Source organism: Chiloscyllium punctatum, chromosome 17, assembly GCF_047496795.1.
Source record: "Chiloscyllium punctatum isolate Juve2018m chromosome 17, sChiPun1.3, whole genome shotgun sequence".
NCBI lineage: Eukaryota > Metazoa > Chordata > Chondrichthyes > Orectolobiformes > Hemiscylliidae > Chiloscyllium > Chiloscyllium punctatum.
In genome coordinates, this window is record NC_092755.1 from 68333036 (window position 1) to 68348804 (window position 15769).

At 40.8% G+C, this 15769-nt stretch overlaps 1 protein-coding gene across 2 annotated transcripts in view; it reads left to right on the forward strand.

Moving 5' to 3' along the window:
• The first annotated feature begins 225 nt into the window (after positions 1-225).
• ddx54 (DEAD (Asp-Glu-Ala-Asp) box polypeptide 54) overlaps positions 226-15769 on the forward strand; it is a 51163-nt gene continuing 35619 nt past the window's right edge. For both annotated transcript variants that reach the window (XM_072587364.1, XM_072587365.1), the window contains exons 1-3: positions 226-431; positions 10515-10638; positions 13024-13094. In XM_072587364.1, coding sequence (XP_072443465.1) covers positions 288-431; positions 10515-10638; positions 13024-13094 — 339 coding nt within the window. In that variant the 5' untranslated portion in view covers positions 226-287. The remainder of the gene's footprint in view (positions 432-10514; positions 10639-13023; positions 13095-15769) is intronic.

Here is a 15769-nt window from a genome sequence, read left to right on the forward strand (position 1 = left end):
AGGGGAGACACACAATTACAGTGCACATGCAGTAGGACAAATTACCAGAAACTATTAGAGGTACGTTAGATATATTTTTTCAACTATGGAGAAGTTTCAGAAAAAATACATATCTGTGAGTGTTGTGCCAAACTAATTAAATTGCACACCTGCAACCCCCCCCGTTGTCAGCAGCGAGTGGACGTTCCCATTGATCTCTGACCTTGCTGGGAGCCTGCGCAGTTCGCATGAGGGGGAGCGCGTGTGTTTGGCTGGACGGTTGAACGGTTTGAATATCGCCAGGAGACATGGCGCTGAAGAAGAAGCGGCCGAACAGAGGCTGGAAACGGCGGGCCCACAGTCAGCCCCACCATCGAGATGTAGATGTGGAGAGTGACGGCGGGGAGTTCCAGTTGGCTCCTTTATCCGAGGAGGACGACAGCGTGGGCAAGGTTGGTGGCCGCGGCCCGTGAATGAGCGGCCCGCTCTCTGCCGCCGGTGTGAAGTCGGCGAGAGGCCGATGGGTCGGTCAGTGATGCAGCATGCTGGAAATAATCAGTAAATCGGGCATTCTCCACAGGAAGAATGAATGTGGTGGTGAAGGAGGGAGACACCGCAGTTAAAGAAATCCAGGATCATTCTTGTTAACCTCCTCTGGATCCCCCCTAGCCAGCATGTCTTTCCTTATGTATAGGGCCTAAAACTGCTCTCAATATTCCAAATGTGGTGTGTCCAGAGCCTGAGAAGAAAGTGAGGACTGCAGATGCTAACGATCAGAGTCAAAAAGCATGGCACTGGAAAAGCGCAGCTGGTCAGTCAGCATCCGAAAAACAGGAGAGGTGATGTTTCGAGCATAAACTCTTCACATTCCTGATGAAGAGCTTATGGTTGAAACGTCAACTCTCCTGCTCCTCTGAAGCTGCCTGACCAGCTGTGCTTTTCCACAGCCACATTTTTTTTTTCAGAGCCTTATACAGCTTTGGCAATATATCCCATTCTCGCCCTCTTGAAACGCATGTTAATATTGCCTTCCAAACTGCCAACTGAACCTGCACATTAACAGTAAGAGAATTTTGAAATAGGACTAACAAAGTTCCTTTATGCTTCAGATTTCCTAAGCTTTTCTCGAATTTAGCGAAGAATCTACCTCTCTTTTGTTACTACCAAAGTGTAAATCTCACTTTTCTTCATCATATTCCATTCGCCACTTCTTTCACCTAGCCAACCCAAGTCCTTCTGCAGCCTACTCGCTTCCTCAACACTACCTGTCCGTCTAACTATCTTTATGTCACCTGCAAACTTAGCAACAGTGCCCTCAGTTCCTTTGTCCAGATCATTAATGTGTAACATGGATAGTTGTGTTACCAACACTGACCTGCGAACACCAGCAGTCACTGGATGCAATCCTAAAAAAGACTCCTTTAACCTTCTGCAAGTTAGCCAATTCTCTATTCATGTCAGTACCTGGCCCTTAATGCCATTGGCTCATCTTATTTAAGAGATTCCTATGTGTCACCTTGTCACAGGCCTTCTGGAAATCAAAATAGTTTATGTTCACTGGCTCTCTGTTGTCTAACTTGCTCGTTACCTCCTTAAAGAATTCTAAGAGATTTGACAGGCCTAACCTCCCCTTGATGATGCTGGCTCTGCCTTATTTTACCATGTACTTCTAAGTACTCTGCAATCTCATCCTTAATAATAGACTCTAAAATCTGACAGTGGTCAGGCTAGCCAGCCTATAATTTCCTGTCTTCTGCCTGCCTCCCTACTTAAATAGGCGTGCTACATTTGCATTTTCGACCCTCCTTAGCTCCAGTGATTCCTGAAAGATCAGCATCAATACCTCAACAATCTCCTTGGCTATCACCTTCAGAACTCTGGGATGTAGTCTATTCAGTTTGGGTGATTTATCCACCTGCAGATCTGTCAGCTTTCCTAGCACCTTCTCCTAGGTGATGGCTGCTACGCTCATCTCTCCCCCTGATTCTCTTGAAGTTCTGGTATGCTGCTGGTGTCTTCCACTGTGAAGACTGATGCAAAATAGCAATTCATTTCCTCCACTATCTTTGTTCCCCATTACTTCTTCTCCAGCCGTATTCTCCATCAGTTCAAAGTGCGTTCTTGCCTTTCTCTTTATATATCTCAAAACACTCTTTTGCAATTTTCGTTCATTTTATTAGCTGGCTTACCCTCCCATTTCATGTTTCCCTGCACCACCACCACCCCCCCCCCCTTACCATTTTTTTTATTTCTCCTTTGCAGGTTTTTAAAGGTTTCCCAATCCTCTGGCTTCCTGCTAATCTTGACCAAATCGTATACTTTTGCTTTTTATTTTATGCTGTAACTGATTTCCATTGTCAGCCACAGTTGCCTCATCCTCCAGTTAGCATTTTTCCTTGTCCTAGGGGTGAATGTTTGCAAAGTATCCTGAATCACCCCGAGAACCTCCTGCCTTTGTTGCTCACTGTCCTCTTGCTAGGCTCCCCCTCCAATCAATTCTGGCCAGCTCCTCAAACACACCTTCAAATCAATTTATTTTCATTTATTACTAATAAAACAACCCTGTCCCTTCTGCCCATCTTCCAGTCCTTTTGGTAGGATACGTATCCTTGGATATTTGGTTCCCAGCCCTGATGCCCATGCAGCCCATCTTTGTGATACCCACAACGTCATACCCTCCAATTTCAATCTGTGCTACACATCTGATGCTTTGTATACTGTGTGTATTGAATTATAATACCCCCAGTCCTGTGTTGACTGCTCCCGTTCTCATAGATGTCCCTTTTTCTGCTGTGCCTGAAGTTAAATCACTGAGCCTTTCCTTACAAGCTGACCTAAGACTTGTTCTGGTAATTTTAATAATTTCTGTCGAGCCCCCCCCCCCCCAAACACAATTTAATTTAAAACCCAATTCACAGCCCCAGATATGATTTGCCAGGATTCTGGTTCCAGCATGATGAAGGTGGAGCCCACCCCATTGGTACAGCTCCCTCCTTCACCAATACTGATGCCAATGTCCCATGAGTTCAAACCTGTTTCTCCCACACCAGTCTTTGAACCTTGTTGACCCTGTACCAATTAGCTAATGGCTCATGTAGTAATCTGAAGATAATTACCTTTTTGATTCTGCTTTTTTTTTAAATTTAGCCCCTAGCTGCTCTTATACCCTCAGCAGAATATCTTCCTTGTATATTGTTGGTACCTACTTGGATCATGACAATTGAATTTTTTTTTTTCCCCTCTCACAAGTTCCTCTGCTGCCAGGATGAGAGATCCTGAACTGGGAATCAGGCATGCAGCACTGCTTTTGGGAGTCTCGATCCTGGCCACAGACAGCAGTGTCCATTCCCCTGTCTGTGCTATTCCCGATTTATAATTACATTTCTCTTTTCTCCCACCTCTTGAATGGCTCACTGTATGCACCACAGTGCTATGGTCAATTTATTCATCTTTCTTGTAGACCTGGCGTTCGTTCACACGAGAGCAAAAATCTCAAACCTGTTAGACAAGCTCAAGGGCTTCTTTAGCACTCCCTCCTGGATCCCTCTACTTGTTTCACTCATAGTTGCACCTTCTTGTCCCATGGACCCAACTTGAGATAGTCTTTTAGATTAGATTAGATTCCCTACAGCGTGGAAACAGGCACTTTGGCCCAACTAGTCCACACTGACCCTTCGAAGAGTAACCCACCCAGACCCATTTCCTTCCGACTAATGTATCTAACACTATGGGCAATTTAGCATGGCCAATTCACCTGACCCACATATTTTTGGTCTCTGGGAGGAAACCCACACAGATACTGGGAGAATGTGCAAACTCCACACATACAGATCACGAGGCTGGAGCTGAACCTGGAACCCTAGTGCTGTGAGGCAGCAGTGCTAACCACTGAGCCACCGTAATCTAAGAGTTGGGACTGCTTCCTGAAACCAAAACGAGGTCAACACACACCCTCCCTAGTGAGTTGTTGTGTTCAAAGTTCTGACTCCAGCTAATCAACTCTGAGCTGGAATTTCTGAAGCAACTTATACTTGCTACACTGTAAGCCACAAAGGGGTCCACCGTCTCTCACATCATGTAGTTACAACACATTGCCTGCCCTGCATCTCTATTTTATTTACTTAGTTTTTAATTTGATTTTTTTTAAAGTTTACTGGTCTTTTAGTTAGTAACCTGTAAAATTTTCCACTATTTTCCTTCAATCTGAAAGTATCCTATAATAGTCAAATTATCAGCCATTCCCAACCAATGAACTTGTGATTTTCATATGATGCCACTCTTTCTTTTGCACTGAGCTCTTGGTCATGGGCTTCGATTATCTTTTTTAAAACAGCAATGAAAGCAAGCAAAAAACACCACCTCCCCTCTGCACTGAATTCCCACACTGCCTCCCAATTTCCCAAATTCTATACTTGCTCAGGCTGTCTCTCACTCTGGATATGATTTCTCCTTCTGGACCATGTGTAGCTTATGGTCAGAGGATATAGATGCATTTGAAACCGTTTAGGGTAGCTTCGTCTGACTAGCATCTCGATAGGAGTGGGGTGGGGATTATCTTACGATTGAGCCTATGTCCGTTGGAATTTAGAAGAATGGGAAGCAACTTTAAAGAAACATCTAAGATCTTTGGGGTGACTGGATAGGATGGATGTTAAAAAGGTGTTTTCTCTTGTTGGGTTGGGGAAGTATTCAAGAACTAGGGGACATAGTTTAAAAATTTGGAATTTCCAGCTCAATGAGCAAACTTTTTTGTATCCAGAACCTCAACCTGAGCTACAAGTCTTCTCAAAACTTGCTAAGGTACATTTAAGACAGATTAGGTGTTTTTATATCAAAAGGTGGATCTCTAGAACGCTCTTCCTTACAGAAGGATGGAGCAAGGCCACAACTATTTTGAGATGCACTGATTCTTAGTAAACAAGGAAGTCAAATTTTATCAGGATAAATCATAATTGTGGAATTGTGGCCACACTTGGATCCGCCATGATTCTGTTGAATTCACGAGTAGGTTTGAGAAATGGCCTTCTCCTGTTTGACCCGTGTGTTGTAACTCTACTCACTCATGCAGGTTTCCTTGCTTTGAGCTTCCTTTTGCTTCGCTTAACTTCTGACCCTATCAGCATGTCCTATTTTCCTTCCTTTCATGCACTTACTTAGCTTCCCCTTAAATGCATTAACCCATTTGTCATGATTATTCCTTACTCTTAATACTTGGGAATATTGCATTTATTAGAGACTTTCTTAGTGGCCATTAGTTTTGGCCTTCTCTACATCATCCTATCAATTTGTCTCTCAGACCTAAATACCTATCTTGGGTAGCTCTTCAGTCTTTTCAAAGTAAAGTACCCCAGCTGTTGAAGATCACTTTCATGGTTTCTTGGATCAAGCTTAAAAAGTGACAAAAATTTAATTTTAAACCCTTTGTTTGAAAAACTCTAAGTTTCTTTGCAATAGTATTTATAATTTTGATGGACGCCTTTTAACCCCTGTTCCTATGTAGGGCTTTCCCCCTTTTTTCAAAATCTGAAAATCAAAATCTTGAGTGTATTTCATGATTCTGTTGAGTCAGTGGCTGTTTCTCTTCAATGAACCGACTCCACTGTATCACTTAGTCAAATTTTATTTTTAATGCAGAGCTTGCCCTTCAGGAGTCATCTCCATGGTTAGATTTGAAACACATGTTTTTGTGATAAAGTTATCTGTTACCTCTGGTCAAAACTAGTGTCACTCTGTCCAATATAGACGTGTCAAGTAAAAAGAAAGCAACAACAAAATCAGCTGTGAGGATTTGCACAAAAAGATTTTTGGTTTTGGCTTGTATGTTCACTATGAGTCATAGAGATGTACAGCACGGAAACAGAACATTCGGTCCAACTCATCCATGCCGACCAGATACCCTAACCTAATCTAGTTCCACTTGCCAGCACATATCTCTTTAAACCCATCGTATTTGTATACTCATTCAGATGCCTTTTAAATGATGCAGTTGTACCAGCCTGCACCACTTCCTCTGGCAGCTCATTCCATTTGTGCACCACCCTCTGCGTGGAAAAAGATGCCCAGTAGGTCTTTTTTATATTTTTCCCCTCTCACCCTAAACCTATGCCCTCTAGTTGTGGACTCCCCCACCCCAGAGAAAATACTTTGTCTATTTTTCCTATCTGTGCCCCTCATGATTTGATAAACCTCTATAAGGTCACCCCTCAGCCTCTGAGGGTCCAGGGAAAACAGCCCTAGCCTACGCATCTTCTCCCTATAGCTCAAGTCCTCCAACCTTGGCAAGACCCTTGTAAATCTTTTCTGAACCCTTTTAAGTTTCGCAACATTTTTTCCAATCGGAAGGAGACCAGAAATGCACGCAATATTCTAACAGTGGCCTAACCAACATCCTGTACAGCTGCAGCATGACTACCCAACTCCGATATTCAATACTCTGATCAATAAAGGAAAGCATACCAAATGCTGCCTTCACCATCCTATCTACCTGCGACTCTACTTTCAAGGAACAATAGACCTGCACTCCAAGTACAGGTTATTCAGCAACACTCCTTAGGATCTTACCATAAAGTGTACAAGTCCTGCTCTGATTTGCATTTCCAAAATGCAGTACTTAGCATTTATCAGCTAGCATTTACCTAGCACTTCTCAGCTCAAGGCCCATCTGATCAAGATCTCTTTGTAATCTAAGGTAACCTTTTTTGCTGTCCACTACACTTCCAATTTTGGTGTCAGCTGCAAAGTTACTAACTATACCTCTTAAGCCCATGTCCAAATCGTTTATATAAATGGCGATAAGTGGTAGACCCAACATCAATCCTTGAGGCACGCCACTGGTCACAGGCTTCCAGTCTGAATAGCAACCTTCTCCACCACCCTTTGTCTTCTACCTTTGAGCCAGTTCTGTATTGAAAGGTTAGTTCTCCCTGTATTCCATGAGATCTAATCTTGCTAACCAGTTTCCCATGGGGAACCTTGTCAAATGTCTTACTGAAGTCCATAGAGATCACATTCACCACTCTGCCCTCATCACTCATCTTTTGTTACTTCTTCAGAAAACTCTCTATAACTTAAGACATGATTTCCCATGCACAAAGCCAAGCTGATTATCCTTAATCAGTCTTCGTCCAAATACATGTAAATCCTGTCCCTCACAATTCCCTCCAACAATTTGCCCACCGCTGACGTCAGGCTCATCAGTCTGTAGTTCCCTGACTTTTCCTTACCACCTTTCTTAAATAGTGGTAGCACGTTAGCCACCCTCCAGTCTTCCGACACCTCACCTGTGATTATTGATGGTACATCTATCTCAGCAAGGGGCCTAGCAATCACTTCCCTAGCTTCCCACAACGTTCTAGGGTACACCTGATCAGGTCCTCAGGATTTATCCACTTTTTTGCATTTCAACACATCCACCACCATCTCCTCTGTAATATAGACATTTTTCAAGATGTCACCATCTGTTTCTCCATATACTATATCTTTCATGTCCTTCTCCATGGTAAAAACTGATGCAAAATACTTGTTTAGTATTCCCCCCATCTCCTGTGGCTCTACACAAAGGCTGTCTTGCTGATCTCTGAGGGACCCTATTCTCTCCCTAGTTACCATTTTGGCCTTAATTTATTTACAAAATCCCTTTGGATTCTCCTTAACCTGTTTCCTAAAGCTATCTCGTCCTCTTTTTGCCCTCCTGATTTCCCTTTTAAATATACTCCTACTGCCTTTTATATTTGTCTAAGGATTCATTTGATCTCTCCTGTCTATACCGGATATATGCTTCCTTCTTTTTCTGAACCAAAACCTCAATTTCTCTAGTCATCCAGCATTCCCTACATCTACAAGCCTTTCCTTTCACCTTGACAGGAATATACCTTCTCTGGATTCTCGTTATCTCATTTCTGAAAGCTTTCCATTTTCCTGCCGTTCTGTTACCTGCGACTATCTGCCCCCAATCAGCTTTTGAAAGTTCTTCCGTAATACCATCAAAATTAGCCTTCCTCCAGTTTAGAATTCAACTTTTAGATCCGGTCCATCCTTTTCCATCATTACTTTAAAACTTTTAGAATTATGGTCGCTGGCCCCAAAGTGCTCCCCCACACTTCAGTCACCTGCCCTAGCTTATTTCCCAAGAGTAGTTCAAGTTTTGCACCTTCTGTTGTAGGTACATTGATATAATGAATCAGGAAATTTTCTTGTACCCACATATCAAATTCCTCTCCTTCTAAACCCTTTACACTATGGCAGTCCCAGTCTATGTTTGGAAAGTTAAAATCCCCAACTATAACCATGCTAATATTCTTTCAGTAACTGAGATCTCCTTACATGTTTGTTTCTCAATTTCCTTCTGACTATTAGGAGGTCTATAATACAATCCCAATAAGGTGATAATCCTTTTCTTATTTCTCAGTTCCACCCAAATATCTTCCCTGGATGTATTCCCAGGAATATCCTCCCTAAGTACAGTTGTAATGCTATCCCTTTTCAAAAACGCCACTCTCCTTTCTCTCTTTCATTCCTTTTTATCCTTCCTGTGGCATTTGTATCCTGGAACATTAAATTGCCAGTTCTGTCCATCCCTGAGCCATGTTTCTGAAATTGCTTTGATATCCCAGTCCCATGTTCCTAACCATGCCCTGAATCTGCCTTCCCTGTTAGGCCTCTTGCATTGAAGTAAATGCAGAATAATATATCAGGCCTTCTTTGTTCCTGCCAGCTGTGGTTGTTTGTTTGACTTGCTTCTTTGCCCAACTGTACTAGTTTCAAATAGAGCTTTCCTCACTATCTCCCTTGGTCCCACCCACCCCCTTTACTAATTCCTGAGCAGCTCTAGCAAATCTCCCTGCTGGTATATTAGCCCCCTTCCAATTCAGGTGCAATCCATTCTTCTTGTACAAGTCACCGTCCTTCTTGTGCGGGTCACTTTTACCCCAGAAGTCATTCCAATGATCCAAAAATGTGAACCCTTCTCCCATACACCAGCTCCTCAGCCAGACATTCATCTGCTCTATTGTCTATTCCTATCCTTATTAGCTAGTAGCACCAGGAATAATCCAGATATTACTACCTTCGAGGACTTCCTTTTTAAATTCCTGCCTAACTTTCTATATTCTCCCTTCAGAATCTCAGTCTTTTCCCTTCGTATGTTATTGATTCCAGTGTGTACAATGACCTCCTGCTGGTCCCTCTCCCCTTTGAGAATATTTTGTACTCTTTGAGACATCGTTGTTCCTGGCACCAGGGAGGCAACACACCATTCTGAATTTTCACTGCTTGCCGCAGAAACGTCTGTGTGTGCCTCTGATTAGAGAGTCCCCTATCACAATCGATCGCTTGGAACCTGACATACCCCTCATTACATTAGAGCCTGTTTTGATAGCAGAAACTTTGGCTGTTTGTGCTACGTTCCTCAGAGTCCATCAATCCCCTACATTTTTCAAAGCAGCGTACTTGTTTGAAATAGGGATAGCCACAGAAGACTGCACCACCTGCTTTCCTCTCCTACCTTTTCTGGAGTTAACCCATCTATCTGACTGTGTATTTGCAGCTTTTCTCCCTATATCTACCATCCATCACATCCCATTGCTGTTGTAAATTCCTCATTGCCTCCAACTGTTGCTCCATCCAATCCATTTGATCTGATAGGATTCGCAACCAAAGACATTTCCTGCAGAGACAATCCTCAGTAACCTGTAAACTCTCCATACATTCCCATATCCAACAAAAAAGAGCTATCACTCTATTAAAGGCCATCTTTGCTTCTCCACAATCTACAGACCCAAAAAGTAGCACTGTCTTATTGCATTTTAAAAAAAAACTACCCCAAAGTAATCTAATACATATGGTTTATATTTTAAAAATTTAGTCGAGAGACAGATCTCAATAAAATATATAATCAAGAAATAACCCACTGTCATCACTGTTGTAGATTTACAGCAAGGCTACACTTAAAATCTATGCACTTATCTATTCCTGTGCTGTGAGCTCTGCCACAAGGTTCCTCCAGAATCAGTTGTGAATTTCACTGTTGGTTAAGTTTTCCTTGACGTACTCCGATGTCCAGAGAAACATGAATTCAAACAGCAAAGGCAATAACTGTGCAGATTCACTGATGTGTCAGTTAGCAGTGTGGGTTTCTTTCTCTCTCTCCTTCAGTGACCATGTGCTGCCTATTGTCTTTCCTTCTCTCTTTCAAAAGTGCCATTTTTTTGACTTTTTCCTGCAAAGTTCCAAAACAATGCAACAGCATGTAAAACAATAATTGCTGCTCCTGGAACTTGAGGAAATCACCTCCAACACCTAAAATGCCTCAAAAAAGGAGCAGCTCTTCCAGCCACAATTTTTTCCTGTTCTTCATCTTTGATTACCCAAAATACTTTTTTGTAGATTTTATCAGGATTTAATTAGTTGTAAGTTTAAGTTACTTTAGAGATAACTCCCTGTCCCAAAAGAATATTATGTATAATTTATTGGTATCACAGAAAAATATGTTTATTTATATTCAAATAATAATGATATGGTTTTAATTACTTTTGCAGCACAACAATAGATGTTTACAAAGCTTTCCTTCAGGTGATTGTCCATCAGATGTAGAACCAGACACGAGAGAAATGGTCCGGCAACAGAATAGAAAGAAGAAGTCGGGAGGCTTTCAGTCCATGGGTATGCCCAACAATTTTCAATAATTGAATAACTTTTTGTTATTTAAGGCATGACCATAACAGGAATTTGTTTCATGTGACCCTTGATAATCTAGTTACAATTCAAGTGCAGTTTGTTTCTAAAGTTTACACACCTGAACCTCTGCTCTTTTCTCTTTGAACTATATTTTGCACACTGTAGAATACTATTCTCAGTTTATGTAGAGTACTTATTAAAAGTAGTGCTGAGATTTTATATCTAGACTTCCCACCATAAACACATCTTGAGGTTTTCTCTACTAAAGTATGGATATCATCATAGAGTCATAGAAATGTACAGTGTGGAAACAAACCCTTCGGTCAAACTCATCTATGTCAACCAGATATCCTAAATTAATCTAGTCCCATTTGCCAGCTCTTGGCCCATACCTCTCAACCCTTTCTATTCATATACCCATCCAGATATCTTTTAAATGCTGTAATTGTACCAGCCTCCACCACCACCTCTGGCAGCTCATTCCATACACGTACCACCCTCTGTGTGAAAAAGTTGCCCCTTAGGTCCCTTTTAAATCTTTCCCCTCTAACCCTAAACCTATGCTCACTAGTTCTGGACTCGCCCACCCAAGGAAAAATACCTTGTCTATTTAGGAGAAAGTGAGGACTGCACATGCTGGAGATCAGAGTCGAAAAGTGAGCTGCTGGAAAAGCACAACAGGTCAGGCAGCATCCAACAAGCAGGAGAATCGACGTTTCTGGCATAAGTCCTTCATCAGGAACGATGCCTGAAACGTCGACTCTCCTGTTCCTCAGATGCTGCCTGACCCGCTGCGTTTTTCCAGCACCTCACTTTTTGAAGTGGTTTATTTATCCTGTCCATGCCCCTCATGATTTTATAAACATCTATAAGGTCACCCCTCAGCCTCTGATGCTCCAGGTAAAACAGCACCAGCCTATTCAACCTCTCACTGTATGAACAGAAAATGATATTTTTTCTAATAAAAGCAGTCTCTTTATTTCAAGTCATTGCAGTGTCTTGATTTATCCTGCATGTTCTGTCTCCTTGGTTTAAAGCCAAGTGCATTTTCAACTAATTTACAATTGGATGTAACATAGGGAGCTGTTCTGGATTTAAAATTAAAACAAAGTTGTTACTAATTGTTGAAGTCTTTGCAGAAGTGCAGAAATTAAATGGTTTTATCAAGTGGGGAATATTTAGACTTAAGGTGTGCACATGTAATTCAGTTTCGGTTTTAAAATCATACATTTTCTCTTAATTTTATGCAGTGCTTTAATGTTGCAACTTTTTCACACAGTGGGTGGTACGTGTATGGAATGAGCTGCCAGAGGTGGTGGTGGAGGCTGGTACAATTACAACATTTAAAAGGCATCTGGATGGGTATATGAATAGGAAGGGTTTAATGTTGTGCTATTAGTGAAAAATAATTGGGTTTGTAACAAGTTTTGAGAAATAAGGAATTAAGGTAGTTTAGAATTGTCATCGTTTAACGTTACAAACCATCAGGAGACTCCAGTATAGGTTAGAACAGTTTATTCAAATAAATGCAATAATTGTCCTCCTTAACACCCTAACACTAAACACTGCAAAGAGCCACAAGTTTCCAGCTTTTATACACTGTTATATACTCAATTTTTAATGTCATCAATTTATAATCTTATGTTGAACAGATGTCACTTATTTCCCTTATATGTATCTCAGGTATTGCTTCTATTAATCCAAGCCTTCCTTACCTTTTCTGATTATGTGGCCTTGCTGTCACTGTCCTTATCCTGTTTATGGACATCTGTGATCATTCAGTTCTGACTTTTTACCAACAGCGTTTCTAACTAGAACTGCTTGTCTCTATTTAACCCTTAACTAACTGAAGTTACTTAAACTCTTATTCATACCTTTCCCAACATATAGGTTTCTGCACCACTAAAACTGAAGTTAGAAATGGGCAATAATAGACTGATAGTTGGGTGTAATTACAGAATTATGATTTTATTTTGGTTTCCATTTTGAATGTAAAGCTATGATAATAGAAGTAATATCCAATGGACAGGAATTGCATTTGTATTCTCAAAACCTGAATATGTACATGTGGCAGGAAGTTAGGCTTAATTTGCTTAATCTGATTACTTGAATTACATATCCTTCTGTTTGCTCTTCAGTGTAATACACTTGATTGTTTGCACTCTGGAATGTACCATTTGTGTGTTTACTTTTTAAAAAAACTATGTCTTAGACGTTCTCATCTGGCATGTTCTCATCCTATTATGGTGATGCAGAGATTTTCTTGGACCTGAATTTGTGACTACCAGTACTGAATAAAGACATAATGCAGAAATTATATGTTGACTTTTAACATTAGTGCTCAATTGTTATTTCCCGTTTTTTCCACAGGTTTGAGCTTTCCTGTTTTTAAAGGTATTATGAAGAAAGGATACAAAGTACCAACGCCAATTCAGAGAAAGGTAACTTGTTGCCATGCTAATATTGAGACAAGTCATTGCAACATTGATTTTCATTATAAATAGTACATGTGAAAGAACCTTTATCATAAGCGGAAGAAATGCATTTATGCTGTCCCATTAGCATAAATATGTAATAATCATTCCATCATCATCAAAATGAAAGGTTGTCATAAAAAAGATACTAGAAAAATTAGTACGTTTAATAATTTTTCATTTACAGAATATTGAGTGTTCTCAAATAAAAATGAAATAAGAAAATGGGGAACGCTAATATAATAGTCATGTTACTAGGTAGTAATCAGAGGCCTAGACTAAAGCTTCACAGGAACAGTTGTTCAAATCCCACCATGGCAACTGGGGGTCTTTAGACCATAAGATATATGACTGGAAGTAGGCCATTCAACAGAATTGTGGTTAATCTAATAATCCTTAACTCAACTTTCCTGCCTTTTTACTCCATAATCCCTGATTCCCGCACTGATTTAAAATTTATCTGTCTTAGCCTAAAGTGTATATATTCAATGACTTAGCTCCATAGTCGTTCATGGTAAAGCATTCGTCGATTCGTTACTCTTGAGAGAAGAATTACCTCCTCATCTCTGTCTTAACTGGGCGAGCTCTTTCTCTGAGATTATGCCATCTGTTTCTCGTCTCTTCCACAAGGAAAAATATCTACCCTATTAAGCCCCTGAGGAATCTTATATGTTTCAACAAGAGCTCCACTCATTTTTCTAAACTCTAATGAGTGCAAACCCAACCTCTACAATCTCCGAAGAAAATCCTTGCATGTTTGGATTCAGCCTCGTGCACTTTCTCAGCACTGCCTCTAATACCAGGGCATCTTTCTTTGAGATAAAGAGACCAGAATGTTTCATAGCATTCCAGGTGTGGTCTGACTAATACCTTGTATAATTTTAGGAAGACTTACCTATTTTTGTACTCCATTCCCTATGAAATAAGGGCTACCATTGTATTGACTTTCCTTGTTGTCCTCCGAACCCGTTTGCTAGCTTTATGTAATTCATCTTCTAGGACCCTCAAATCCCTCTTTTGCTGCAACTTGCTGCTGTCTGTCATCTTTGAAATAATATTCTGTGCTTTAAATTCAACTAATGAATAAATCTCATTAGCAATAGTCATGAATCTACTGGATTGTGGTGAAAACTGAGTGAAATAAACTTGCTATTTTTAACTGGTCTGACCAAATGAAACTCAATGTGGGAGACTCTTAAATGCTTTTTGAAATAGTCTATTCTAGTTGTATTAAGCCATTATAGAAAAGTCAAATATTGGTGTGCTACACCTTCCCCAATTATCTTTGAGAAGTTGGAAACGAATGTTGATGTTGCCAGTGACATTTACATGCACAAAGTGAATAAAGAAAAATATTGTCAACATCTTAAGAGTATCTATTAACATACATTTGTGACTTTAAACCTATGTAGAAAATTTCAGCACTTGCCAATTTTATTTCTAAGTATAACCTCAGTTTCTCAGTCAAATCTTGAGAGTGTCAGTCAGATTAGTTATAGAGTTGTAGAGATGTACAGCACGGAAACACACACCACTCTGTGGTGAAAATGTTGCCCCTTAGGTTTCTTTTATATCTTTCCCCTCTCACCCTCAACCTATTCCCTCTTGTTCTGGACTACCCCACCCAAGGGAAAAGACTTTGTCAATTTATCCTATCTGTGCCCCTCGTGATTTTGTAAACCTCAATAAGTTCACCCCTCAGCCTCTGACGCTCCAGAGAAAACAGCCCTAGCTTACTCAAACTATCCCCACCGCTCGAATCCTCCAACCCTGGCAACATCCTTGTAAATCTTTTCTGAACTCTTTCAAGTTTCACAACGTCCTATTGACATGACAGAGACCAGAATTGCAAAAATTCTAAAAGTGGCCAAACCAATGGCCTGTACAGCCACAACATGACCTCCCAACTCCGATACTCAATACTCTGACCAATAAAGGAAAGCATACCAAGCGCGACCTTCACTATATCTACCTGTGACTCTACTTTCAAGGAGCTACGAACCTGCACTCCAAGGTCGCTTTGTTCAGCAACACACCCGCAGACCTTACCATTAAGTGTATAAGTCCTGCTAAGATTTCCTTTACCAAAATGCAGCACCTCACATTTATCTTAATTAAACTTCACCTGCAACTCCTCAGCCCATTGGCTCATCTGATCAAGATCCTGTTGTAATCTGAGATAACCTTTTTCACTGTCCACTACACCTCCAATTTTGGTGTCAGCTGCAAACTTATTAACTCTACCTTTTATGTTCATATCTAAGTCATTTGCATAAATGGTGAAATGTAGTGGACTCAGCACCAATTCATCTGTATTCAAATAGCTAGTTTCCCCTGTATTCTATGAGATCTAACCTTATTAACCAGTCTCCCATGGGGAACCTTGTCGAACGCCTTACTGAAGTCCATATAGATCATGTCCACCGCTCTGCCCTCACCAATCCTCTTTGTTACTTCTTCAAAAAACTCAATCAAGTTTATGAGATGTGATTTCCTATGCACAAAACCATGATGTCTAACCCTAATCAGTCCTTGCCTTTCCACATACATGTACATCCTTTGAATTCCCTTCACCAACTTGCCCACCACTGACGTCAGGCTCGCTGGTCTATAATTCCCTGGCGTGTCCTTATCATCTTTCT